General features: G+C 48.5%; 2 protein-coding genes across 8 annotated transcripts; both read right to left on the bottom strand.

The window, feature by feature from the left end:
• Position 1: 1 nt before the first annotated feature.
• On the bottom strand, positions 2–3,915 carry LOC143352100 (uncharacterized). The gene is made up of 5 exons (XM_076784361.1): positions 3,688–3,915; positions 1,859–2,169; positions 1,244–1,297; positions 1,004–1,158; positions 2–936 (listed from the first exon to the last, which is right to left on the bottom strand). The coding sequence occupies exons 2-5, from the start codon at positions 2,070–2,072 to the stop codon at positions 565–567; spliced, it is 795 nt and encodes a 264-aa protein (XP_076640476.1). The 5' UTR covers positions 2,073–2,169; positions 3,688–3,915; the 3' UTR covers positions 2–564.
• A 1,143-nt stretch (positions 3,916–5,058) lies between these two features.
• LOC143352093 (growth factor receptor-bound protein 14) lies at positions 5,059–25,792 on the bottom strand. Of its 7 annotated transcripts, none has more exons than XM_076784340.1 (13): positions 25,566–25,792; positions 24,267–24,587; positions 20,493–20,761; positions 20,252–20,411; positions 19,849–19,979; positions 19,347–19,445; positions 19,145–19,276; positions 15,477–15,521; positions 8,899–9,126; positions 8,378–8,485; positions 6,512–6,780; positions 6,349–6,442; positions 5,059–6,171 (listed from the first exon to the last, which is right to left on the bottom strand). In XM_076784340.1, exons 2-13 carry the CDS (start codon positions 24,565–24,567, stop codon positions 5,902–5,904), a joined length of 2,106 nt encoding a protein of 701 aa, XP_076640455.1. In that variant the 5' UTR covers positions 24,568–24,587; positions 25,566–25,792; the 3' UTR covers positions 5,059–5,901. The 7 variants fall into 7 exon arrangements, with proteins under 7 accessions (XP_076640455.1, XP_076640454.1, XP_076640456.1 ...); XM_076784339.1 differs by having other exon boundaries at positions 25,521–25,694; XM_076784341.1 differs by lacking the exon at positions 15,477–15,521 and having other exon boundaries at positions 25,521–25,696.
• Between the last annotated feature and the right edge of the window lie 231 nt (positions 25,793–26,023).

The raw sequence follows: 26,023 nt of genomic DNA, 5'->3' as shown, positions 1-26,023 counted from the left end.
CTTTTATCCAAATGTACGATATATTTATTTGTGTACAAACTACGATGTCGACGATGAAGAATACTTAAAAAATTAACAATACCCGTCGAACGACGATCTCCGCGTCGACGTAAAACGATCGTCGAGAAATCGCGCGCGATCGTTTCGAGGGTGAGATGGGTGCAACAATCGAGCACGCTACTTATGCGAACTTATCCTAAGGACAGCGGGCCGAGAGACGCTCTAACGAACAAATCGATCGAGGGAGGAGACGAGTCGGACTTGTATAATTATTTAAATATTTTTCTATAAATTTTTATTCGGCTTAGGAAGACGCGATAAAGCTAACCATCGCGTCGAGTCCTCCGTCGTCGATCGATTTATCCTGGGTCTCGCGCGTACCGTCGCTGACCTATACGAAGCACGCTCTCGTTGTCGTAGAGGCGCCAAGCTTCGCTCGAAAGGCCTTTCGTGGACGGAACGACTGATAAGGATTTGCGACGGGTCGCGTGCGTGACGATGCACGCGCGATTAAGTACTTAACGTTACTCTATATACAATTTCGATCGTTGAAAGAGTTTTCTTTTAAAAGGAACTCTCGCGATTCGTTCTGATTTGAACGGACTCTGGACTCGGGGTCATAGCCGGATTGTCGTAAGCGTAGTCGAGAGTGGTGTCCTCGCTAGGATGCCTTCCGGACAGAGAGGTGCTGGTGGTGTTTGGCGTGCCGTTATCGATCCCGATTCCGCTTCCGCTTCCGCTCCCGTTTGCATTCGCGTTTCCCACGACCCGCGAAGGAGCTACGCTAGCACTGATCGTTGGCATCGCTAGCCTCAAACCATTTTGTCTGCTCGTGCCCATTTCTGGATCGTCTTGTGCTCTATTATTTTTCTTGTTGTTGTTGTTGATATTGTTGTTGTTACTATGGTTATTATTATCGTTCCCGTTGCGAGTAGTCTGGAAAAAGTAAGCAATAAGCGACGCACGGAACGAGCGGACGTTTCGCGAAACCGTTGCTGCCAACCTTTATCCAGTTGCCGGTAAACGCGCGACGAAACGCGCCTCGCAGCTTTTTCCACTTGGCGAACCTCGTGGTCAGCAGGTACATAGTCGTCAGTAACGAGACGAGACCCACGGCGATAGCTATCGCGACAAAGATCCATAATCTTCGGACTTCCCCTACGGACAACGGTCTTTGAAAATCGAAAAGACGAAAGCGACGACTCGGTATCGTCCTCGAGCGATCTCCGTTTCCTCCACTTACCTCGTAGGTCCTCGTACTGCTTCAAAAGAACGTATCGCTTGTCGTGCAGATATTCTGAAACCGAGAATCGAACGGTAGTTTGCGCATCGAAGCGAATAGTGTTTTCCAGCACCTCGTAAGTACGCGTAAAAAGAAATCGGAACGAGAAGATTGAGAAAGTTTGTCGCGGTCGGTGGGATCGTAAGGTTGGGTTAGCTTCCTATTCGCCGAGGAAGAGCGAGAGCGAGAGGGACGTAAGAGAAGGTGAAAGAGAAAAGACGAAAGGACGAAAGGGAGTAAAAGAAAAGAAAAGAAAAGAAAAGGAGGAAGGCAAGCAAGCGGTCGGATGGGTGAGTCATCGAGCGCGTTCGCGTGTGGGAAGTCGACGGAGGGACGGACGGTGGTCAGGTGCAAAGTCAACGGACTCGAATCTACCTTCTATTCAGGTGTACGGCGTACGCCGGTTGGCCTACTACCTGCGCTTTTCTTCGATCGATCCGAAAACATGGATGAACGTACGTTATACCTTCCGACCATGGGCTCGCGACGACCGAAAATCGATCGTTTTCGATCCGGTAAAGGGACATAGAAGAAACGTCCAAGCAACGGTTTGCTACGACAGGACGCGATGCTTACCTTGACAATCGGAAAGACACTCGACCGGCTGGTAGTTGGAACTATCGACGTTGCAAATAGACGAGCACGGTTTGCAGTGTCCAACGTAACGATTGCAGTACTCGACGGTGGAGCAACGATTCCCGCCGCACATCACCCCCTCCGGAGACAACCCCCCGGCCGTGCGACCCGCGATCACCAAGCCCAGAACGATCCACACCAGCGGCCTTTCCATCTTCCGAAAGTGTCTCCGATACCCGACTGTTTATCCCGAAAGGACTACCTCCTAACGCCGCTCGACCGAAACATCTCCGTGCAGAGTCGCGTTTCTCCTGAAACAACGGATCGGATAACTTATAGTCCCTGTTGGGCTTCTTCGAGGATACAGGTTAGAGCGTTTCGCTGAGAACGCTCGAAAAGGAAGAGTGCATTGGATGTGTGACGGGATGCACCGAGAAAGAACGAAAAGGCAAACTGCAACGTGACTCATCGGTGGTATCGCGCGACGAACCAGTTCCGAACGCGATCGTCGTTTCGCCTTCGGCCGATTCGATCGCGCCGGAATCTTCGATCCATTCGCCGAGGAAATACCGATGCGTCACAGCGTCGCTCCGTGCACCATGCGTTTCATCGATCACGGTTCCCAGCTGTCCTCGTTCTTCCTCGATCCTCGACTCGCGTTCGGTATCAAAGACGACCGACACCTTTATAATTAAGCCGCGTTTTGGAATGGTCTCCAAGCCTTTCGAGAAGGTGTTTTATTTCAGAGGACACGAGCCCCAAACTCTATGTAGACACTGACCAGTAACGTCTAAATAAATTTACTAACGTCAACCTGTTGCTTTCATTTATTTTATTCCTTCCCCGCATTCTCTTTCTTTTCAAAAATCGACTGTTTTTCACCGTCGACTTTCGAGAAGAGAACTCTTCTGTTCTGGCACTGATACCATATTGGACCGCAACTTTCCAACGAACCGATCGGCGATCGCGACGCCATTCAAAATGGCGAACAAAATACCGAGGAGACGTAGGCAGAGAGGGAGAAACAGTATGCAGTCAACCGTTTCCGATATTTGTTCAACGCGCAACGAACCTTCGTTTAACGGAACGCGCCAGGATCTATCTCTCTCTACGTTCGTTAACACTTGGGCAATTTTCTTGTACCGTAATTAACATACGAGATAAAATGCCAATATCAACAAACGTAATAAATTGAATATGGATGTGAAACTGTTAATTTGCTCTTTACAACTACCATTATCGTGTCTCTCTCGAAAAAAATGAGGCTTCGACCGTTTGCTGCGTACTTGACGCGTCAGCATGCCTAATATAGGTATAAAAATGCAACTTTGTACCGATAATATTTGCATTCGTCTAGTAAACTCGAACGGTAGGCAAGAAGGAGAGAGAAGAAACGATAGTCGGTGCCAGGTACCGCGAGATACCAGGTGGACGCGGTCAACGAGGTCGATGCATCGAGGCGCGTCCATCGGGGAACGCGAACACCTTTGGAACCGACGTCGAGTCGTGCTTTGGAGAAACTAGGAAACTGGGAAACCGTTGCGTCGCGTCGAGAAGCCGGACGGATCGTAGCCGCGCGGCTGATCGACAGGAATGTTGCTTGACCGGTTTCGACGACAGCTTCTAGCCAGCGTCAACTCCGCGCCGCTATAACAACCGTATAGTTTAAAAGTTCTCGACAAAGAAGTGGCACGCCGTTCGAGGATCGACGATCGACGCGTCTCGATCGTTTCGTTTCGATTTTCACCAACGGTTCGACGAGCAAACGCGACGCGCGTTTCTTAATTTCCAACGAAATTTCAACCAGCAAAAACGACGGAGGATCTTACTTGGTACGAGCAGGAGGCGAGATCGTTCGACTTTGGTCCAAAATCGACGGATAATAGGATCGGACTGCGAGGCGAGGCGCTCGCATGTCGCCGACTTCCGATCGCCAACAGCTTTCGATAAACCAACAGACACTAACAACACCTTTCCGCGCGAAATGGTCGCGTTCAACTGACGATCACGAGCCTCCGCGTTCCTACCACCACGCAACCTTTTCCTCTTGCCTGCCTCGCACCTGAATTCCACCTCTCCGACTATGACCACCGTCCTCCTTGCCCTCTTAATAGCTGCACCTCCCCCTGTCGTGTACCTGTTCGTTGCTTCGCCCCGTCTCGCCTCACCTCGTCCACGGTTGGATTCGAGCATCGCCCGACTTACCTGTTGCGGGCAGAATCGTTCGTTTCGTTGTTTTCACCTACAAGAACCTCGCACAGGGAACCATTCGCACCAAAAAAAAACTCCCTTTCAAAAACCATACAATTTTTGCTGTGCAAATAACGCGACACGCTTCTTTTTGTTATTTATCTACTCGCCCAAATAGTATGGCTCGTCAGAAATTTGACTATTATACGTCATGTCACCCACAACTCGTATAATATTAATTCCTGGGCCACGAGTTACATGTTATATATCGTAGTTATGCTGTATTTTATTTGGAAATGGTTTTCATGGGAAAGTAATGCAGTTTTCAGCAGTGCGCGACGGGAAGTCTACCTCGTGGGGCGAGGAGAGCTTAGCCCCGTGCTCACGCACCGAATCGACCACGTTCTCCAAACGCGAGTAAATCGTGATTCGTTTCGACGAAGGGAAAGTCGAAAGACCAGTGCTTCTATTCACGTGTTTTACTGCTTATTAAATGTTCGTACAAACGTATAACAAGGAAATTGGAGATTCTCTACGCTTAGATTTACATTACGAATCGCTATCCGCCGTCCGTTACCTGTGATTCGATTTATCGAAATCGCGATGCTCGACGTTCGACGGAACGCAATCATCGATTTCTGTTTGTCGATCGCGAGAGTCGAGTCGCTCAGCTGCTTCTCGATAGATGCCGTGCGATGCATCGATACGCGCGCGCCTGCGCGTGCTCGTTTCAAACGTTCGAAAAGGAGGAATAATGCGCGAAATAAGCTTTGAAGCACAAAAGGAACAAAGTAGGCGTTAAACGCGAGTGTACGTAATTCTCCATGCTACAGACGAGAATAAGAAATTGCATAAATCGCACGATACTTCGCGTAAATTAGATTTACGAGCAATTGGATTTATTTTCGTCGCATGGATCGTGACGTGGATCGATGCGTCGGTGGTTTTCGAACGATCGAAAAGAACGACGATGACCGGGAATAGAAATAAGAAACACAACACGTCTTACGTTCCGTGGCATGTTTGCGTTTTATTGTTTTTTTGCTGTTTCGTTTAACGAACGTCGAGCGAGCCGCGCAACGAACTCGAATTCGGCCTCGAGGCCTCGGTTCCGCGGATACGTGCATCGACTTCTGCGTCCATGTTCGTACAAAATATATTTTATCGTAACAATTGCTATCCATAATAGTCGTCTTATTGATAAAATCGTTGTCGTCCGCGACAACGACTCGTCAGTCTCTATCGTGTTCAGCGAGCACTGTTCTCGTTTCCAGTTTGTTCGTCGCGTCTACTCCTCCTCTTTCCGTCGGGGCTCGATCGGCGTCGCGGCGCCTTTGTAAAAAAAAATCAAGATTGACCAACCGCAGTCAAAGTCGATTTTTAGATCGTCGGCGTGTCGCGAACGAACGCGCTCGCGGCCAAACGAAAAAAGGGAGAAGCGTCGCGGCGTTTAAAAAGAACGGAAACCCGAATCGTGGTTTCCCGCGGCGACGAGAAGAGAACGTTGCTAGAACGCGTACGCCTATGGGCAGGATCGCTGCTGCCTCGCGCGTCCCTCGTAGCCGCCGATCGAACAAAACTTTCGTTGTCTTGGGGACTCGAGCGGCAAGTTGGACGACATCGACTTCCTCCTCCGGTTACAGACCGCTCTGTTCCCTTTGCTCGCGGTACATTTGTTTATCGTGGTCCGTGAAAAGGAGGAAATCGCGCTACAAGTTCCAATCGGTGTAGCTGCACAGGCACAAACTCCAGCAACCCGATCGCGTCGGGCGAACGTTTGCGCCTCCGTTCGGCCGATGAGCGCGAGAAACGAGAGGTTCGTCGAGGCTGTCGGGCCGCTGGAATTCCTATCCTCAGATGCTCCCGTGACTCGCGAGGCTCGTTGGATTCGCGCAAGCGGTCGCGACGAATCTGTGACAGGGCTCGGGCGGCGATGGCGAGGCTCTGCCATCCTCCGCCCTCGGGACGGGCACCGGCACGCCGTTCTGCACGTAGTGGGTCAATCTCGTCGGCAACGAGCCCGCGTTTAGCTGGTAGAATTCGATCAGCTGCAGCAGATCGTAGAACTTGGTCACTCCCTTGTCTAGAGTGTACAGCCAGCAGTTGCATCGTTCGTCGAATACCTGAAACGCCCTCGATTTTCAAGTTGTTCGTTTCCAAGCGATGCCACTACTGGGGGTTTTAACAGGTTTTCGCTATCTACGACCCGTATATGGGTCATTACCACCCATCGCGCTATCGGACACGTCGCTGAGAGATTAGACAGCGGACGTGTTCGCTTTTAACATCCTCGTACTCACCGGTTGGATTTGCGCGTGGAACACTTTCTCGCTGTATTTGTAGGTCAACACGTACGCTCCCAGGTTGCTCCTGCTCTCGCGAACCAGGAACACGCTGAAACCGACAACGTGTCGTCAGCGATCAGCGAAAAGCTCGGAGGTAAACGCGCTTATGGACACTCACCCGTCCACGGAACCGTGATCCCTGACGATCGCCGCCGCGATGTCTCTCTTGAGCCCCCTGTGAAACCAGGGCTGCAAAACGTGGATACCGTCGTCGAGTCCGTGGAGCCTCAACACCGCGCAGCCGGCCGGCGGTCTCGAAAACGGTCGCCACGTTCGACGCCAATTGATCCCTTCGCACTCGGCGATGTCTTTGGCCTCTTTAGGATCGTCCACGATTCTCCCGACGCTTCCGGTAAAATCCATGGCTACGCGAGATCGCACCGTTTCCTGCGAACACGGTTCACCGAAAATCATCTTGATGGACAGTCAAACGAGTAAAACTTGTTTCATTCTTTCCTTCTTTTCTTTACTCGGATTACTATCGACATTAGTGACATATACAACATGCATCTGTGGGATCCGATCGAAGAGGGATAAGAAAGAAAAAATAAGGTGGACTGTAATTGTCTCTGGCCTCCTAGACGTTTGTTTAGGTTTGCTGACTCGTCTCGTACGCCTCAGTATAAACACACGACAACCACCTGCACCAAGTTTCGGAGGAAAGCGTCTCGCTTTCGTCCGGGAGGGGACACAGAATTAGGGCGCGCGCGCGAGCAGTAAAAAAATTGGGGGACGGGGGTTGACGGGGGTCCGTCCGATACGGTTGTTGCTAGGCGAGCATCGGGCATCGGACATCGAGGACAACGGACGAAACTCTCAGGCTGAACGAACACCGAACGACGCGTCTTCGCAGCACTCGAACAAAAATTCACGGAAAACCGAGAACGTCGTTTGCCGGATGCTTCTTCGATTCGAGTTCCGGTCCGCGAGGTCCGGTGGCCGGTTTGAACGCGCGTACGTTTGAAAATAAGGTGCCGTCGGTACGCCATGGTTTCTCTTCCATGCTCGTTTGGAACGACGCGACTCTCTGGCAGGGAATAGCGACGAGAAACCGTGCAAAAGCTTCCTCGAGAGGGACAGGTATTGCAATGTCAAGGTTGCAGAAGCGCAAGCGCGCGCAATCGACCCGGAGATGCACGCACGCGCGCGCGAAATCAGCCGGTAACGAACGAATCGCGGGACAAGTTTCATCTTCCTGGCTTTAGGTACGCGGAACGACCACAGACAGCTAGGCAGCTCGGATGAATGACCCAATGCGATACAATTATAACTCCCTAACTTCGTAAACAACCTGTAAAATATCATAAATGCACAACTGTTAGAATGACCCAGAGTACCAGGACATCAATCGGTACTCGTGGTTTCGCGACGCATAGTGTTCGAAAACTACGTATTTTGTAGAATATATGTTGCTATCGTTACGTTAAAGCGTGTACCTTCCTATCCAAAAGTCATGTAGTATAAAATGAAACGATTCTATTTCGTATAGAAACCGCAAAAGGAACTTTCCAACGATGATAGTCGAAAGAATGACGCTAAATCATAAAAGGATAATGAACTCGTTGAAAAAATCGGGCTATTCGCGTCCAAGTCGGTGTTTTCGAACACTGCAACGCGACGCGACACAACGCTCGGTGTGCGCGCGTACCTTGCGAATGATCGATTAGTTGCCGGCCGGCCGGCCGGCGCTTAGCAACAGTCGACTGCAGCTTTTTTGCTCGGTTTTCGAAACTCTGCTTCGACGCGAACTCTTCCAAAGACCTCCAACCTCCAACGTGCCCCTTATTTCACCTTCTCCTCTTCCCTTTCTTCGAGCAGCAATTCGCGCGGGGCCAAGCAACGAAAGAAAAACGTTCGCAACGAACAACGTCCAACTGCTAAACGATCGCGCCGGATACGGTTTCGTCGGTGTCCACACGCTTTTAAACCTTTTACGCAACACCCTTCCGCTCGGACCCGAGAGAATCTGTAAAGGCAAACTCACGTTGGTCATGTCGTATTTGGTGTATCGTTCCTTCGGACTGTCCCCGCTGGTCTGCTCGCACTGTTTGTTCTTGAACGCTCGATAGTTTTCCCTGAGTTGCTTGCCATACTGCGACAGAACGAAATTGCTCGATTATCGGAACGGATACGGACCGGAATGGACGGCGGACGAGATAGGCAGAAAACCAATTCGTGACTTTGCAGCGTACGCGCGTCAGCCTCGAACGAACGAGGTGAATTTCGTTTCGACTGATTTTAAAAGACTCCTCTTGCACCCCGTCGATCGCGTAACCGTGACGCGAGACGTCACGAATTTTCTCTCCAGGTTGGAACGAAACGCGAGCAACGGAAAGAGAAAGGAAGGAAGATTCGTTGGCGGTTCGAGCGCACGCTTGCCAACGAACGAACGAACGAACAGTCGCAAGAAACGTTCGCGTAATCTTTCCGCGGGCGAGCAACGAGTATGGACGCGTCGAAAGGCAACGCGGAAGGAAGACTAAGGAATCGAGATTCTGTGGTTACCTTGGCGAGTCTCATGGCCGTGAGCCAGCAAACGCGGGACTTTTCACTGTGGAAAGCGATGACCTTGAGCCCGGATTCTCCAGCCTCGGTGCTTTCGGCTTCGGCGTTGCTGGATGGCCTCAAGCAGACGCCCCACTCGAACGGCGCGTTGAAACGCTTTTTTGCGTTCGTAATCCTATATACCGCGTAATCCGACAAGTGAGCGACCGGAGTCAGTTGCCCGTTGTCCTGAAACCAATCGATCACACTCGTTATATTACAGTACATTATTATCTGCGATCCGTACGTCCGTTCTACCAGCAAAGCTAAACCGACACCGAACCAACCGTTACTTTTTCGTCGTTCGTTTTCCGTTAAACCTGCCATTTATACTATCCGTTAACGAAACGACCGATAGATACCGATGCCTACCGTTTACTACGATCTCTAACCTTAAAAGATCAATCCCATACAACGACATTGTTAGACCAAACCGATAGGATAAAAGAACGTAATAAAAAACAAAATGAAAAATTCGTTTCTTACTACCTTTATTCTCAATCTTTTTCTAAGCACAAAACAGGCATCTCTGTTTATTTCAAATTTACAATCGATTCCACCTTGATTCGACGTTTATATTATATATATATGCATTGACAATACTCGTTGCAATCAATCTGTATATGGCTTTTCTATCTAATCTATGCTTACATTTATAATATTATAACTAACAGAAATAATCGTAGCGATTTCCAGACGAAAATCGATCGTCGATCTTGTACGAGACGGTGTTTGAAAGTGATTTCTCCACTTTCTTCTTAATTGTTTTACAGTTACGCGCACAACGCGCGTTAAAAACTTACTTGTAACTGTACGCGAAACGCAACGCCGCGTTTAATTTATTAATTTTTATTCGACGAAATTAATCGGAAAAGCTAGATAGACGAGCGATTAAAAATAAAAGTCGATCCGTTCGATCGAAGAAACGGAAGCGATTCGGAGGCGTCGAAGCGAAAACGTTTAGCATTCGCGGGTAGAAGTTAGTCACGGTGAAGACCGGAACCGGTTTACGAGTAATTCCAGAAGCGCGGGGGCGGGCGCGGGGGCACCCATGATCGGGGGGAAAATACGAAAAGGCAACGTGCAACAAGATTCGCGTTAAGCGTCGATAAATCCGTATTAAATTCGTTCGGGACGAAATCGCAAGAAAAATCGGTACGAAAGGACGGCACGGACGTCGCGACGGAAGAAACTAACCTATAAATGCACAGGTTGCGTGCGTAACCAAATGGATTTTAGGACACACTTCTCGTTACATCCGTCACATATCAGATGCTTCGATTTAGGCGACACGTGTACAGGGTGTTCGGCCACCCCTGGGAAAAATTTTAATGGGAGATTCTAGAGGCCAAAATAAGACGAAAATCAAGAATACTAATTTGTTGATGGAGGCTTCGTTAAAAAGTTATTAACAATTAAATTCAAAAATTTCAAATCGCTGTGGAAAAATTATTTTTGGTTGCGGGGGTCAATTACAATCATTTTTGGTCATTACACATACCCCCGAAATCCTACCCATTTTCTAGAAAAAAATTCGAGAAGTTGTGAAATTTTTCGACGAAATTAAAATATTTCGAATCGTTCTGAAAAAAATATTGTTAGCTGTAGGGGTCAATTGCAATCATTTTTGGTGAATAGACATACCCCCGAATTCCTACCCACTTTCGAGAAAAAAATTCGAGAAGGTGTGAAAGTTTTCAACAAAATTAAAAAATTTCAAATCGTTCTGAAAAAAATATTGTTAGCTGTAGGGGTCAATTGCAATCATTTTTGGTGAATAGACATACCCCCGAATTCCTACCCACTTTCGAGAAAAAAATTCGAGAAGGTGTGAAAGTTTTCAACAAAATTAAAAAATTTCAAATCGTTCTGAAAAAAATATTGTTAGCTGTGGGGGTCAATTGTAATCATTTTTGGTCATTACACATACCCCCGAAATCCTACCCATTTTCTAGAAAAAAATTCGAGAAGTTGTGAAATTTTTCGACGAAATTAAAATATTTCGAATCGTTCTGAAAAAAATATTGTTAGCTGTGGGGGTCAATTACAAGCATTTTTGGTGAATAGACATACCCCTGAAATCTTACGCATTTTCGAGAAAAAAATTCAATAGGGGCAGAACTTTAAACATTAATAATTGTTTAACGAAGCCTTCATCAACAAATTGGTATTCTTGATTTTCGTCTTATTTTGGCCTCTAGAATCTCCCATTAAAATTTTTCCCAGGGGTGGCCGAACACCCTGTATATCATCAGTTGAATGTTATAAATGTAAACGTTCGAATACTTTGGTGTACGAGATCGTACATCTACATTTCTTTCGCGAGATACCGTCGAATCGAAGTGTTCGGGTTTTTGCACGCTGATAAAAAGTTGACGATCGTAGATTGGTAGCGCATATATGGGCCACGACGAACATATGTACTACGATTACGGTAATACTACGAGAACGTATAACGGTAGGCGTTCGTGAAAGCAGAAGCAGCGAAGCGAAGAATCGAGACGTTCGAAGAAGATCGCTTACGACGAGCGTGGGTGGAGTGGACGAGGTCAACGAAAAGACCGAAGGGAATTTAAAGACGCGAGGCAACGAAGAAGAGAGGTTAGGGTATCGTGAACGTAGATTCAAAATTGTTAGGTCGTTGGATCGTACTGGGCCCTTTCCTTTCTCTCTTTTCCATTTTCGATGGATGAATTTTCATCGTTGCGCGATAACCTAGCACGAAAAGGAAACCTTGCGTACGCGCGAATGCATCGAGTAGCGTTCGTTTATTGGATTCGTTCTAATAGAATTTGCGCTTCGCGTCTTGCTCGGTCCCGATCGTACGGCAATTTTTTAAACGACCGAACAGAGATTACCACGGTCCGTGGTACCTAGCTCGTCTTTTTTCTTCGGTTTTATCGATCGGTGGTCGAAATTCGAGACAAGCAATGTCCGTGTCCGCGTCCGCGTCGGCGCCGATATCGTCGGTAATAGAGTTTCGATAGATTTTACGCGTTACTTTTACAATATTCAATTACGAAAAGTCCTATTTATCGTATCTAAAACCCTAGAATCGTACATGGTCGTTACGCCTCCTAGGCGAAAACATTGCGCAAAAACAGCGCAAGAATCGTTGTACCGAGATACTTTTGGAACGACGATCTTGTCGGGTTATTATTTTATGGAAGAAATAACGTTGGACCGTTTCGATCGACGCTATCATAACGAAAAGATTAAGAAATCTTTGGATCGAGGGTGTATCGTAGGTGTAGCATCCCTACTCACCGTGACGCAAGTAACGTCAGCGTTTCAGCGGGAAATACGGCCAAACGGTTTCGCAGAGGAAACGTCGATCGCTTCGTGGATCCCAGCGACGACAGCGCGACAGCGACAAGGGACGAAGACGGCGTTGACGATGCCGACCCGATGAACATCGACGAAATAGCCAAACTAGAGAGAAAGAGAAGATAGATACATAGACAGATAGTCAGATAGAAAAATAAAATAGAATTTACGAGAACTATGGAAATACGGGCAACGGGGAAATAGAGAAAGAAAGAAAGAAAAATATAAAAAAAGATACAGGAAGAGCGGAGCGGGTGGTGTCGCGAGGTACGGTTAAACAAATAAGACGCGCACGAGAAAGCAAGAGCGCGAGGATGGTTGATTTCAACCAACAGCCTCGAAGATGATGCATCGTAAGCGATAAGAAACTCGAGAACAAGAGTGACGCTTGTGATTCGTGACTCATGATTAGAAGTTGTTTTTCTTTCATTGGAGACGCGAGAACAAGCGCGAGCAAATCACCGCCCGAAAATTAAGGGAACGAGAAAACGGTTCGTGTCTACCGCGACATGGCCAGGATCGATTTTACGTACGAAATTCGCAAAGCTCGTTTCCCGAGGCTGCGCGATTTCGCTGCTTCGATACTCGTCCGATTTCCCTCAAGTACAACAATCTTTCTTCCATAAATATAACAACCCATGGACAATCTTTCCAAGACATATCCTGTAACTATCCTGACGACTTGCACCAGTTTCGCGTACGGCTTCTTACGTTTCTTTTAAAAGTCTCGTCGGTCAGTATTTCTATTTCAATTTTATTAATAATTTTCTATTGAACAGGACGCAAGACTAAGGTGCAAATGTTTAGTAAATTAACGTTAAACTATGCTCGTTTCAACCAATGTAATGTCATCGATCGTATCGATTGCACGTTCATTCTGTCGTTCCCGAAAGAATAGTCCGCGGTTTGATTTTCAACGCTTCCATTGGACGATCAATCGAGCCGAGGAGATTAATTTGTAATCCACGCACTTAAATCGACGATCCTTTCTGGTTCTTTCCCGAGCGACGGGCTTCTCTGCATCCCCGATTCTAGCATTTTTTCCGTTCGAAGAATAACACCGACGTATCGTCGCACTCTGTGCATTTGCGCGTAGGTACTTTTGCCTTCCTTTTAACGAAACTAAAGCTTATTCTGGTTTCACCGGTGTTCCTTTCCAACAGCAAATTATCGTTTTTTCGTCAACGACTCGACCTTCCTCGCGTTTCCTCTTCTCGTTGCGCGAGACCAATGAAACGGAAGGAAGGAAGGAAGGAAGACAGGAAGGAAGAAAGGAAGATGCGGACAGACGTGGAACAGCAAACGGTTGGGTGGTAGGGTGATAGGGTGATAGGGTGAGAGAGAGACGACAAGAGGGCCAGGCCAAGCCAGGCTAGGCCAGGCCAGGCCAGACCAGACCAGGACAGGCTAGGGGGCGGTGGGAGAAGGGCAAAGGTGGTACGGTGTGGGGTGGAGTCGCAGGAGAAGAAGGGGTAGGTCTGGTTTAGGAAGGAGAAACAACGCGGCGGGGAAGCAAAGCGAAGAGACGAGCTACCGGCAACGATAACGGCAGACTGCGCGACGACGTTGATGCAATTCTCTTCGTTTCTTCTTCCTTTCCGTTTCTCAAGGAAACTCGGTCGATTCCTCGATCGACTGAGTTCGCGACGCGGCGTCGAGACGGCCGGTCACGGTTCAAATGACGGCGGCGACGACGTTAGCGTCGAAAGTGTAGGAGGCGCGCGCACGCATCGCCTCCCAGCAGTGTCGGAACGACAACTGACGGAGGTGCGACTCGTTGCTCGCCGGTACCCTCGTGCACAGCGCCGAACAAAGATCCGAAGATAGCCGAATAGCCGGACGAGAACGGCCGAGCTGGCCAGTCAGCTGGTTTCCCGGCGGCGGCAGACTGCATCGGCTGTGCGTTGCAGCTGCGCCTCGTTCCTTGCTCCTCGCTTCGATTACGGTCGTTCACGAACTTTCCCGAATCAGCTGGCTACTACCCATCTACTCCCATCGCCCGGACCCTATCATCCGTTTTCCCGTTCCTCGTCTCTTTCTGCCCGCTTCCCTAGCCCGGTCGACGTATATTTGCTAGCACTTTAGAAAATGGTCATCCCGAGACTTAATCTCATCGATATGTATTTAACATTAAAGTTTCGACGGCCTGTACGTTCGTGAAACGAAAGGGTCAGTTTCCAAATGAGACGTAATGTTCCTTGTATCCCATTAGAAGAGGGATGCAACACAATGTACCCCCCCATGTTTAATACGAAATTTTTAATCGAGACCCAATCGTACAGGTCGCTACGGTACGTTCGAACGTTGGTTTCGCGATTCGCGGTTCGAGACTCGTTGGGAACACGACTACGCGGGCTTCGCGAAGCCTCGCAAGACGCGTATCGTTGTTATACGGTAAATCCTGGTCGTTGATGCGGCGATTCTTGGATATTCGCGGTACGAATGTGCACTCTTGTATCGTTCCTTTCTCGCATTTCAGGGTCTCTGTAGGATAGGTGGGTGACGTAGGTGGTCCCTGGACAGCACGGAATCCCTCCTTTTGTCGTCGCGATGGGTCGATATGCCCCAGTGAACCAACTGTGCATTGTTGGCTGCCGGTTGGCGAGTTACGGAAGCCGCCGCCGCCGCATCGTAGCTCGTTCGTGTCGTCGCTCTTCCGTCGATTCTATCGAATCGTTTTTCGCGATAGTCGTTGCGCGCTTCTTCCATTCCAACTGTCTTTCGATATCCCCCGACTCTCGATTCTTTTTCTTCCTTCCGACAATACGCGACGAAACGATCTTTTTGCACAGTCGACCGCTGGTCGAGTTGCCCGACCGGTGGGTTACACTAGTTGACTCGTAAAGATCGGCTAGGCCCAAACAGTAAACGCGGGCGAAGAAAAAAAGAAGGTGTAGCGGAACGACGCATCGCGTCGCGAGCGTATCGGACGGGACGGTCCGTATATTTCGGCCGGTGACATTAAAACCGATGGTTACGCGCTCGGAAAATCCGTACCTTTTGGTCGCGCGCCAACAACCAACAGCACCGTGAATTCTACTCCAAATACCCTAACCCACTAAACTCTTATCGATTCCAAAACGACGGAATAGCGATTAAGATCGACAAACTTTTTCTGTTTTTTCCGAATTCCAACGTTCGATGCATAACATCGCGAATAGAGCGGTCGTTTCGTATCGAATCGTTCTGGTTACACCGATTGGATTACTCACCGGTAGTATCCGCTTCGAGGAAGCCAACGCCGCTGCCGCGTTGATCTGAAACAAAACAGATCACAAACTCGTACGATCGGACGCGAACAACAGAATGCACATTACCGGCCAATAGAATTAAACATGTAAATATTTGTAAATTCATGGAAATGAAATTACATTTTGGTCATCAGTGGGAACGAATGTACGGCAGCCACGGCTAACTGGGTAGAATTCGAGCATCGTTCGCCAGGCGATAAAAGTTGCCCGGTTTCGGCATAAGCGACACGCGACACGCGAGACGATGAGACACACGACACGCGACTCGCGGAAAGAAGAGAAAGGAGGACGCGCGAGGGTACGCCAGTAGGAAAATTGCGTACGCACCATAGACGTGCTCGCATTCACAAATTTTACAGCACCACGCTTTTAGCCTTTTCCGTTAGTAACGCAAGTAGATATGGTATGCAGGGAAAGAACGTTTCGAAAGAGAAGATCAACCCTAACCTCGACTGTTTTCGCTGTTTCCTACTCGATCGTTTCTAAATTGCTGTTCTTACCGTTCCCCGATTTCTTCTTCGATACGAACGTACCTCGAATCAGCCTCGGCCCGTGGGGATATAACGCGGAGAATTAAATTTCGCTTTCCCTTCCCTGTCTTAAGCATCGCGGCCCGGTAGCGAACAAGGTTAGGTTCGTCCTAAAAGACGAACTTTCTTTCGCGTGTTCAGCGGCGTCAAACGACGAGAAAACGAACTCTGTCCGATTCCTTGTTTCCCACTCACGGTTCGTGTTTCTTGTCCTTGGAAAGCACCGCCGAAAACGCGCGTCCGACAAAGCTCTGCCAGGATCGACCGATAAAATACTACAAGACCGTTCGCGTATCGTCCGTCGACGCCGGTGTCGCGTCGCGAAAACTTCCGATCGCATTCGTCGGGACGAGGCATATCGGCCTCCGCGTTCGATGAACGGAACCCGCGACTGCGATCGCGAGGTTGGGCATAACGAAGAGAAACGAGACCGATATCGAGACGAAAACGAGAACGAGAACGAGAACGAAAACGCAAACTGTTCGCGGCGGTCCGTCACGCGTCGCGAACACGAACAATGACGTGGATGCAACGGACGTCGTAACGCGATGCGTTGCGAAAACGTATTGTGTTTGCTCGACACCCTGAACCGAGAAAGGGGAGAGAGCGTGGAAGTCGTGGAATAGTGGGAGGATTGCCGGCCGGACACCGATTGACAGACGGTCGCGCCAAGAACGAGAAGTTAGGAAACGCGTGCATACCGGTGCATAGGTTATGTATCTGTAGGTACACGCGCGAGGCACATACGTTTTACATGAAACTGGAACCGAGGACCAACAATTACCGTTTCGGCATTCGTACGTGCTTTTCCACGAGAGTTACGCTGCCAATGAACGCGCAGCATATCGCAAATATATTTGCTTAAAGAACACGAAACGCTTGTTGCGTTATCTCTATATACCATGCTTGTTTCGCTTCTTTTTCTGCGAACGATTCTCTTTCCTTCCCTGTTGGATCAGGTTTCGCTGAGCTTACGACTCTGAACGGCGGACGAAGAATAGACATTCAACGGTGCAGATTTTAGTGAAATTCAACCGTGCGTTATTGCAGGATCGCTTCAAAACCGATACGCGATGGTTTTGTAGAGCTGCAATCATAACCTACATTCGTAATTGTTTTCGATCTTTGGTATGCAACTCGCTTTACTATCGACGTCGACGATGACGGTGTGTTACGACGACGACGTCGATGACGATGACTGTAGTTCGGATGAAAGCAGCACGGGTGCGGGAAAGGGGGTAGAACGGGAGCATAGCACTGGAATAGAGTCGATCGGTGAAGAGAGAGGCGGGGTGAAACGTCGGGTATATCAGAGGACTGGAACAGGGCGAAGGATGGATGAGAAGAGAGAGCGGGTGAAAAAAGGAAAGAAGGGAAGATGGCGGCGGAGGATTAGTAGTAGGAGGGGAATGCAGAAGGTAGGTCGTCGACCCGGGAGCAGTGTTCCTAGCAGAATAGCTCTTTTGCCGACTCGAATGTGTGTCACGCGCTGCACACTCGTGTTACCGGTGAGCTCGTTCTCGCTAACGTGCTCTTGCAGCTCGTGTCGAGCCGATTCGTGATTTGCACGCGTGTTACGGCCTGCCTCGGTATCGGGAATTTCCGTGCATGATGTAACTCGCGGGTTCACGGACAATAGGGAAGGACAGATCGAAAGAAAATGAGGATCGGCTCGTTTCGCGTTCGAAAAATTATACGTCGTTCGAACAACGACGTCCCACGACCCACGAACCAAGTAGAAGAGGACATGCATTACGAGAGAAACGGGCGCGGTGGGCATATCGCGAGTCGGAGATCGCGAGAAAAACGCATATCGCGGTCGGTGAAAGCGGGTATGAGAGTTACCTTAGAAAGGTGTATGACTGACCTGCGCAATGCTAGTGCGTTGCCTGCTTGCCTGCGTACGCATCCTCTTAAAGGTATACATATGTATACCTATACGTATACAACTAGCGTCAATGAGACCGACCGAAATCGAACGAGAACGAACGTGCAATTTTACAAGTTCATAGCAAAGACAGCCATTATCGAGATAACTATTGTACAAATAAAAGAGACGATTTGTACATTTACTTAATTCTGAATCTGAATCATTCAATGCCGTTACCGGTGTTTTTTCTCGTCCAATTGATTTGCAATAATCACGATGAGTCTAGGTTAGGTATTACGGTATCGTTAACGGTTCCCAAAACTTTGAAATTACCGAGGATCGAGGTCGATAGGATCCTCTTTCCTTGCGAGATAACGCGATTTATTTGTGTAAACGTCGCGTCGCATCACGACGTGCGTTCCTTTCTCTTTTACTTTCCCTGTTCTCGCGCTCGGTCGCTCGACGAGAAACCTCCGTCTCGCGCCAAAACGAAACAGACTAAAAGAGGGAACAGAGAATGTGTAAAACTATATTTTCGGTAAAGAATTTTTTTCTTGAAAATGCGTAGTATTTCGAGGATATGTCTAATGACCAAAAATGATTGCAATCGACCCCCGCAACTAAAAATAATTTTTTTAGAACGATTTGAAAAATTTTAATTTTGTCGAAAAATTTCACACCTACACGAATTTTTTTCTCGAAAGGGGGTAGGATTTCGAGGGTATGTCTATTGACCAAAAATGATTGTAATTGACTCCTGCAACCAAAAATAATTTTTGGACCTGGTCTGCCGTTTGATAATATTCGATTATCCTTTGCAGTCCCCCCATAGTCAATTCGCATATATTTACGCACACACTACAGCTGCCTACCCATCAATACAAATTCAGTGAATAGTTTCTCAACTGACCGTCATCCATGAGAAGAGGACGCTAAAATCACTACTCAATTTTCAGGTCGGTATGGCAGTCAGATCGAGCCACGGAAGTTTTAAGATGTAAGGTCTACTTATATACCTCATGTGTGATTCTACGAGCTAAATTAAAATAAGAATCAAATTTAAAAAAATGAAAACTAATTCGCCTAAGTTCTTGTACAGTGGGTCGATCGAAGAACATTCGAGATAGGTCAACAACGACAGATTGTGCATCTTTACCGACGCAACTCGCGTATTGCCTGCCTTCAGGCGGTTCTTATTAAATTTTCAAAAGTATCTTCGTTCTTCTTACCTTGTTCGTGACGTAGAGCTTTCGTTCGCGCAACAGCATGTACATTTTTCTCCAAACGTCCAGGTATCGAAATCGTATCCAGACCAAACTGAACACTTGAGGGCATTCCGCGTCGTCTTGCATCAAAAAATTCTGAAATTGCAGAAAGCACGCTCTGCTCGAAAATTCGCCATCGGTTTCGTCTTGGATCGTTTCTACTCACCCTTAAAGCACTTTCGGCGTCGATCATCGTCGTCCCTCCATCCTTGAGGATAGCAACGGTGGTGGTAGGAAAAGCGACCATGTCGGTTGGGAAGAATTGCTGAAACATACGTGCGATCGTTACATTATTCAAAGCCTGATCGTGCTCTCGACGTTACCGAAACGTTACAAGTTCTAACGTTCAATCGCAAGAATAGATGGAACATTTTCCGACGACAGAGTACAAAAGGAAATAAAGAATGCAATAATTTCTTTAGCTACTGTCATAAATTCTATCGGTACGCGAGAGTTACTCCCACCCAGTTGTAACAGTCGCGTCGAGAGGTTATCTTTGACACGCGACCGACGATGCGCCGGATTATCAGTGATTTACAACGAATCGGAAGAGCAAACGTTTTTTTTAGCAAACGATATCCGATCGAGAACGTATTCGAACGATATTAAATTGCTGCGCTCCTACCACAACGAAAGGAACATACGTTCGAATAAATTTCTTTACTCACCTTGGGGTTAAGAAAAAACTCGTACTTGAGGAAATCCGGCCGGAAGAAAAATTTTCTATGATGCCGAGACGCGAACATTTTCATCTCTCTGTGCACGGCTAAAATGTCCTCGTGATCCTCCAGCGTACGTTCTGTAAAATTAATTCGAAACGTGATATCGAACGACGTCGATCGAGACCTTTTGTTCGCACAGATTCTATTAATCGCGAGCAAAGAAAGCGTAGAGTATACGCCGTTCACGATACGCGTGGAAAGACGTTGTTAAACTTAACCTTTAAAATATCGCGTATACCGTGGCGTCACCTTCCCTGCTCGCCACCAGAGGGGTCACGCTCTCGTAAGCGCTCGACCGACCCCTCCGTTCATATAAAAAAGAGAAAAGAAAAAGTTTCGTCGCGCTCACCGATTCCCAGATGGGGCCAGGTTTCCACGATGGACCATGCGATTCCGGACACGTTCCTCTTCACCTTGAGAAGCTGGCACAAATCGATCGTACGGAGATTCTTTTCCACGATCAAGCTGTTCCAAGTGTGATCGTCGTTGTGGAAGCGTAATTCCTCTATCTACAGGAGAGAAACGCGATCGAGGGAGAGAACTTTTGATTAAATTAATTAAACGCGTAAACGGTGAAATAAACAACTTACGCGATTTTCACTGTCTCCGTGGCCATTTTCTTCACCGGAATAATCGCCGCCCCCGCCGTCGTCGTGGTAGTTTTCATCGTCGTAATCGTCCGTGTACGGATCGTATCTCGTCTGCGTTTTCGACAACGTTCGACTGAACTCGAACGCGTTGCATCGAGACCCGAGTCGTTCGTAACTTCCGACTCGGGTCACGGATCGGTTAGAAAGCCCGGAAAGCCCGGAAAACATGGTGCCGGTCTCCAGACACGAACACATCTTTGGCAACCAGTCTGCAAATGTAAAAAGAACGAATTCCGTACAGAAGCGCGCAGCGTTCGATCATCGATCTTTCGTCCAACCGATTTGCCACGCGACAGATACAGTAGTGTAATGATTCTTAAGACGAGCATCGGTTCGGGGATGACAAAGAAACTACGTTTCACGTTCGACTACATTTCTTACCCGAATAAATAAATAAATATCGCGAGAAAATTCGACGATTTAAAGTTCATGCAAGTAAATACGGTAAGATATTACGTAGTTTCGTCGCGACGTACAGAGCGAGTATGCCTTTTTGGGGCCACAGACGCGTTAACGATTTACATATCGGACGATCGGTCGACGCGGTGCAACGACAGTTGTATCGACACCGAATTCAACGACCCGTCGCGTTTGACGAATCTTATCGAAAACTAATACGTCCGACCGTAAAACAAACGATCGCGTTTCTACACCGCGATATGTCGAAGCTACAGCCCCGCGAACAATACGATATCCGATCTGCGACGAAACGTATTCGCGTACAACGCGCAATTTACAAGAATCGTTCGAACAACCGTATCGGCCATACGTACGTAGCCGTAAAACTTATCGTACGATGCATCGTGGCGCCCCGTGACTTTTATTCCACTTCCGAAGGTCCAGTTCGATGTAAACGATAGAGCGCTGCCGCGATCGTAATCGTAATACCGACCAACGAACGATACGAACGAGAGCAAAAGGCAAAACGAAAAGGAAAAGATGGTTGCGTAATTGGAGGAACGTCGATCGTAACGTAGCAAAAGTGTAGGCGCGCGCGTTCCTCGTGTACGTGCAAGCGAACGCGTACTAGATACAAGTAGAGGGAGCGGACGAGGAGAAGGAGGATTTAGACTTTGATCTCCCGCTTCCACGACCAGCTTGCACGTCCGTTCCGTTTTGTCGCGCCAAAACGGAAGAGAAGATCGCTTGAAATCGAATCAGAATCGCGAGGAAAAGACGAAAAGCGAAAAAGTAAGCTCCGACGAATAAAGGTTAACGTACCCGACGCATGGTCGAACTGACGATCGTGTCGCGGACCCGCGAGAGGGCGTAAGTTTTCAGAAAAGAGACCAGAGTAAAATGAACCCCTGGTGCCCCGCGCGTAAACTCCGAACACGAGCCTTTGGGGGCCTTAAACGACGACGAAACGTTTCGTTTCTAACAAACGATTCGTGGAACGCGCGACGTCGCCGTGTAATACCGATTACGGAAGCGACCTCGACCGCAACCTTGGTCCACTCGTGCGCGAGTAGCCTGCTACGTATCTACATACGTACGTATAGTATAACCGACATACGGGAACTGTAACGTTTCTAATTTAATCAAACTTCCCGTGCGCATAGGAAAACGAGAAATACGGACTTTTAATAATTAAATTAACGCGTAGAGAAGATAATTTTTCGATAAACGAGGAAAACGCATTAAATTGTGGACTACTGGTAAGTATTGCGATAGGTTAAAAAACGATTTTTATTACGCTTTGGTGTCGCGCGATCGTGTAATTAGATCGATTGATCGCGCGCGCCCGCGCGCTTTCCGTTTGTTTCAACGATGCAATCGAAGAGCGAGCCTCGATGCAGGATCGACGCGACCAAGATTCCGGGAGAATCTCGGGAACGCAACCTAGTCCAATGTCCAGTCGATTCGCTGTGGTAATGGCTTCCATCGTCCGTCCAACCGAACGACGACAGACGGAGAAAACAAAGCGTCGCGTGCACGATGATACGCGTCCATCGAACTTGTTTTAAAAGACTGCTGGACGTCAGATACGTGTTGGACGGGTACGCGAGTTTCTTAAAGTTCACGACTCTCGCGCAGCACGCGACTCCTAGCGTCTCATCGAGGTAATCGCACAGCGAAATCAACTCTCGAGGTCAAGCTGTTGTTTTTTTCGTCTGCGAGTGCCGAAAAACTGCCTTTCGTTTGCATCGTAAACGAATCCATGCGCGACGAACAACCCTTGCTTTTTCGAAGACGTAGGGGACGTAGGGGTCGAGGTTTCTAAACCGCGTACCGGACCTTGCTTAACCGGATTCGCGTTCAAGTAACTTTGGAACGAGAAACCGTTCTGTCTGCTCGTCGAATGCAAGCAAGCGAAACTGTCGATTCGCCCTTGCCTCGATCGGTCGCTGTCAACCAGTGTCAAAAGCAAAAGAATTTGCTCGATCGTAGATACTATTTTCGTCTACCGGCCAACGAACGAACCTCGTGGTGCCGTCCACACTGAACGACAAGTGCTCGTTCGTAGGTGTTCGCGATGCTCGGACATAGGTTAAGAAACGAAACCGATGGTTGGCGGGAATTTCGAGGATCGGAAATATCGAGAATCGAATGTTTCGATTACCTGTGGTAAATTCGTTGCGAAAGGACGAGCACCTCGCGCCTCTCCGATCACGTCCTGAATGCATTGGGCGTAATTCGAAAGAATTAACAAACGTCTCGTCCGGTAGCTCGTGGACAAACTCGCGATTCGAGGAGGCGGCGACACGACACTGATTCACGACACGTTCCCGACGATCGCGTCGCGTTCGAACAAAAAGAACGATCGGTACCACGACGGTGTCCGTCGTCCGTCGTTTTCTGGTTTCGACGTACCGACCGGTGCACGATTCAACGCATAAACGTCGCAATTTCGACGAAACGCGACACGCACGTGAACCATCCCGCGCGATTTACCAACATGCCGGTTAGGCCAAGGGCGGCGCGTAGCGAAGCGGCGCATGCGCACACCCCGAACAATCGATCGAATCCAACGCGTAGTGCGTACGCATCGACACGACGCGACGCTAGAGTTTGTTTACCCCGTTCGAGATGCCCGTGGACTCTTCGTAAAGGCGGAACAATAATAACCGCCCCCCACAGGACGTGCACACGACCGAAGCCGCAAAAACTCTATTCCGGCAGCTATCTAATACCTGCTCTCCTCGCCTTTCATCGACCAACATTTCCCCCTTTCCACCGACAATCCTCTCTTATTCGTTGCACATGCCTATCTATAACAGTTATCGGTTCTTCTTGCCGTTCCAAGTTTCTTTGGATGGAATTCATCTTTCTTCAATATGCGTACCTTTATTATTAACGACGAACCGAAAGAAACACTCGACTTTCTTTTCTTCTCTATGTCGGAATATATAATCTTGCTGTGTGTCTGGTTTCCTCGAGGTTGTTTGTCAGCTATTGTGCACTTACAAACGCTCCTAACGCGGCTTTAGCGCATCGTTTCTTTCGGTTATTCGTATAAAAGCAGATCGGTTGAGTTTAGAACAAGTTGTAAAGGCCATAGGTAGCAACCGCTGTTTAAAATCGACCCACCGACCCACCCACCATCCGCGTTTCGATAAACTTGTTATTGCATCGAAGGACTTGCCCTACGGGAATCTTGCGTACGGATCGCGGTGCAAGCATAGATGGGCATAGGTTGGGTTTGCGTTTTGTAGTTGCGAGGAATCGTCGGTCGATTCGACTCCTCGATCGTGGTAAAAGTTTCGAACTTACTGCGAATGTTTAAGCATCGTCGACGAACCTGAGAAAGCCAGGTTGTCGCGGAGTCTTCTTCGCGGCGAACGGAATCGTCGTATTCAGCGAGTTCCGCGCAACCCGCGAGAAACGTATCGCTATAAATTGTTGAATCGTGCGTTGTTTCGGCATTTCGCTTCGCCGTCGACGCCGCGGCCGTCGTGGTCGTTGTCGTAGTTACCGATGGTGCTGTCACCGACGTCGATTCCGACGCATCGACGGAGGCGAGATTTTCGTAAACTCCGTTCGCTTCATCCTGGAACGCAGTCGAAGTCAACATTTCCTAACATATCGTCCACTCTGAAACAAACGCGTCGTTCGTTATTCTTACGTATCGCGAACAGCGCGTCAAGTACCTAGCTTGGATCCAAATTTTCGTGAAGCTGTTTACCGTATACGAACCAACGCGTCGCCGCGCGAAACGAACTTCTAAAGAGATGGATCGAGTTCGGCTCGACCGAGGTCCCTCCTTTCATTTTTCACCGTGCTTTTTTTCTATGGTTATCGAGATCTGGGGAGGTTAACGAAGGTTAATTCGCATCTAAATTGATATCATGTATCTAAATTGGTTGCGCAAAGGTACGCGGCAGTCGGGTTTGCGCGCGCGTGCGTTGTACGTGCATATGATACGAACGTATACCTTCTACGTGCAAACGTATTATTATTATTATTATTAATATTATTAGGTATTTACTACGAATATAACAAATCTTGGGACTCGAAAGTATCCCCGTTAACCAGTTAACCATCTTTCGGTTCTGATCTACCACTCGATGAGGATCGATCAACGTGGGCGGTGAAAGTCAATTGGTTTATATTAGATGAGCGACCTAACGGAGGGTGTCTAGGGAACCTTCCACGATCAAAGGAACCGACTGCTCCCAGTCGTATCCGGCTACGTTCTCGTCGATACCAACTCCGCCGTTGGTGCGATCGGTACGTGTATACTTGAGAATCGATACGACATTGTCTCAACATGACATTGAAGGATCAAAGGGGTATGTGAATGTAATCGATGACATAGTTTTGCACCGAAACCGCACCTTGACGAAACGTTGCTCGACGGACGTATCGATCAAACTGCTGAAATTCGCGCGTCGAACCGGAATAATTTTAAAAAGAGCGCCTCGCGCGGATCCAGGGATCGTTTGAATAGTCGCGCGCGGCTTCGAGCCTCGTACGCGATTGGTTGTCGAGTAAACGAGGCGTCCGCGACTCGGGCCGTCGACTTACGTCACTCGAAGATACTCGAATCCAGCCGCGCTTCGACGAACTCGCCTTTTTTCTTTCCCGTTATCGCCGTTCCCACGGTTTATCGAACATGATCGTCCTTCTTCTCCGCAATTGCACCTTCGAGTTTACGTTCGCGATCGTTACTTGGCTCCGAGAGACCTGCCCGTGACCGAGCTGCTTCCTCTTCGGAAACGATCGCGTGGATCGGCGCAAAGAAGCGGCTCGTTTGCGGGACTTTGGCTGGCTCGCGGTTCGCTGGCTGGCGGTACGCGACGACCGCGATCTCCGACGCAGAACTGAGAGAATCGCGCGCGAGACACACGGGCCAACCTCGCGTCGCGTCACGCGCCAACGCAACGCAACGCAACGCAACGCAACGCGACTCCTCGAACACGGAATCGGCCGATGCGACCTCCTCCGACCGACAGAAACTCTACACGATTTCCCTACCGATACACGAGTCCCTTCTTCCATCGTATTCTTCGTTTCTAGTACTAGTCTAA

This window comes from Colletes latitarsis, chromosome 3 (assembly GCF_051014445.1).
Source record: "Colletes latitarsis isolate SP2378_abdomen chromosome 3, iyColLati1, whole genome shotgun sequence".
NCBI lineage: Eukaryota > Metazoa > Arthropoda > Insecta > Hymenoptera > Colletidae > Colletes > Colletes latitarsis.
This window is presented reverse-complemented; position numbering and strand designations above follow the sequence as displayed.

Bases quoted from the DNA above. Each gene is read 5' to 3' on its own strand.
- LOC143352093 (XM_076784340.1), bottom strand. From the start codon at position 24,567: ATGTTGACTTCGACTGCGTTCCAGGATGAAGCGAACGGAGTTTACGAA. The intron at 6,781-8,377 runs GTGAGTTTGCCT...CCGTGTTCGCAG, and splicing joins CCAAATACGACATGACCAAC to GAAACGGTGCGATCTCGCGT. The intron at 6,172-6,348 runs GTGAGTACGAGG...AGGGCGTTTCAG, and splicing joins TCCACGCGCAAATCCAACCG to GTATTCGACGAACGATGCAA.
- LOC143352100 (XM_076784361.1), bottom strand. From the start codon at position 2,072: ATGGAAAGGCCGCTGGTGTGGATCGTTCTGGGCTTGGTGATCGCGGGT. The intron at 1,159-1,243 runs GTAAGTGGAGGA...CGTTGTCCGTAG, and splicing joins GCAGTACGAGGACCTACGAG to GGGAAGTCCGAAGATTATGG. The intron at 937-1,003 runs GTTGGCAGCAAC...TACTTTTTCCAG, and splicing joins TTACCGGCAACTGGATAAAG to ACTACTCGCAACGGGAACGA.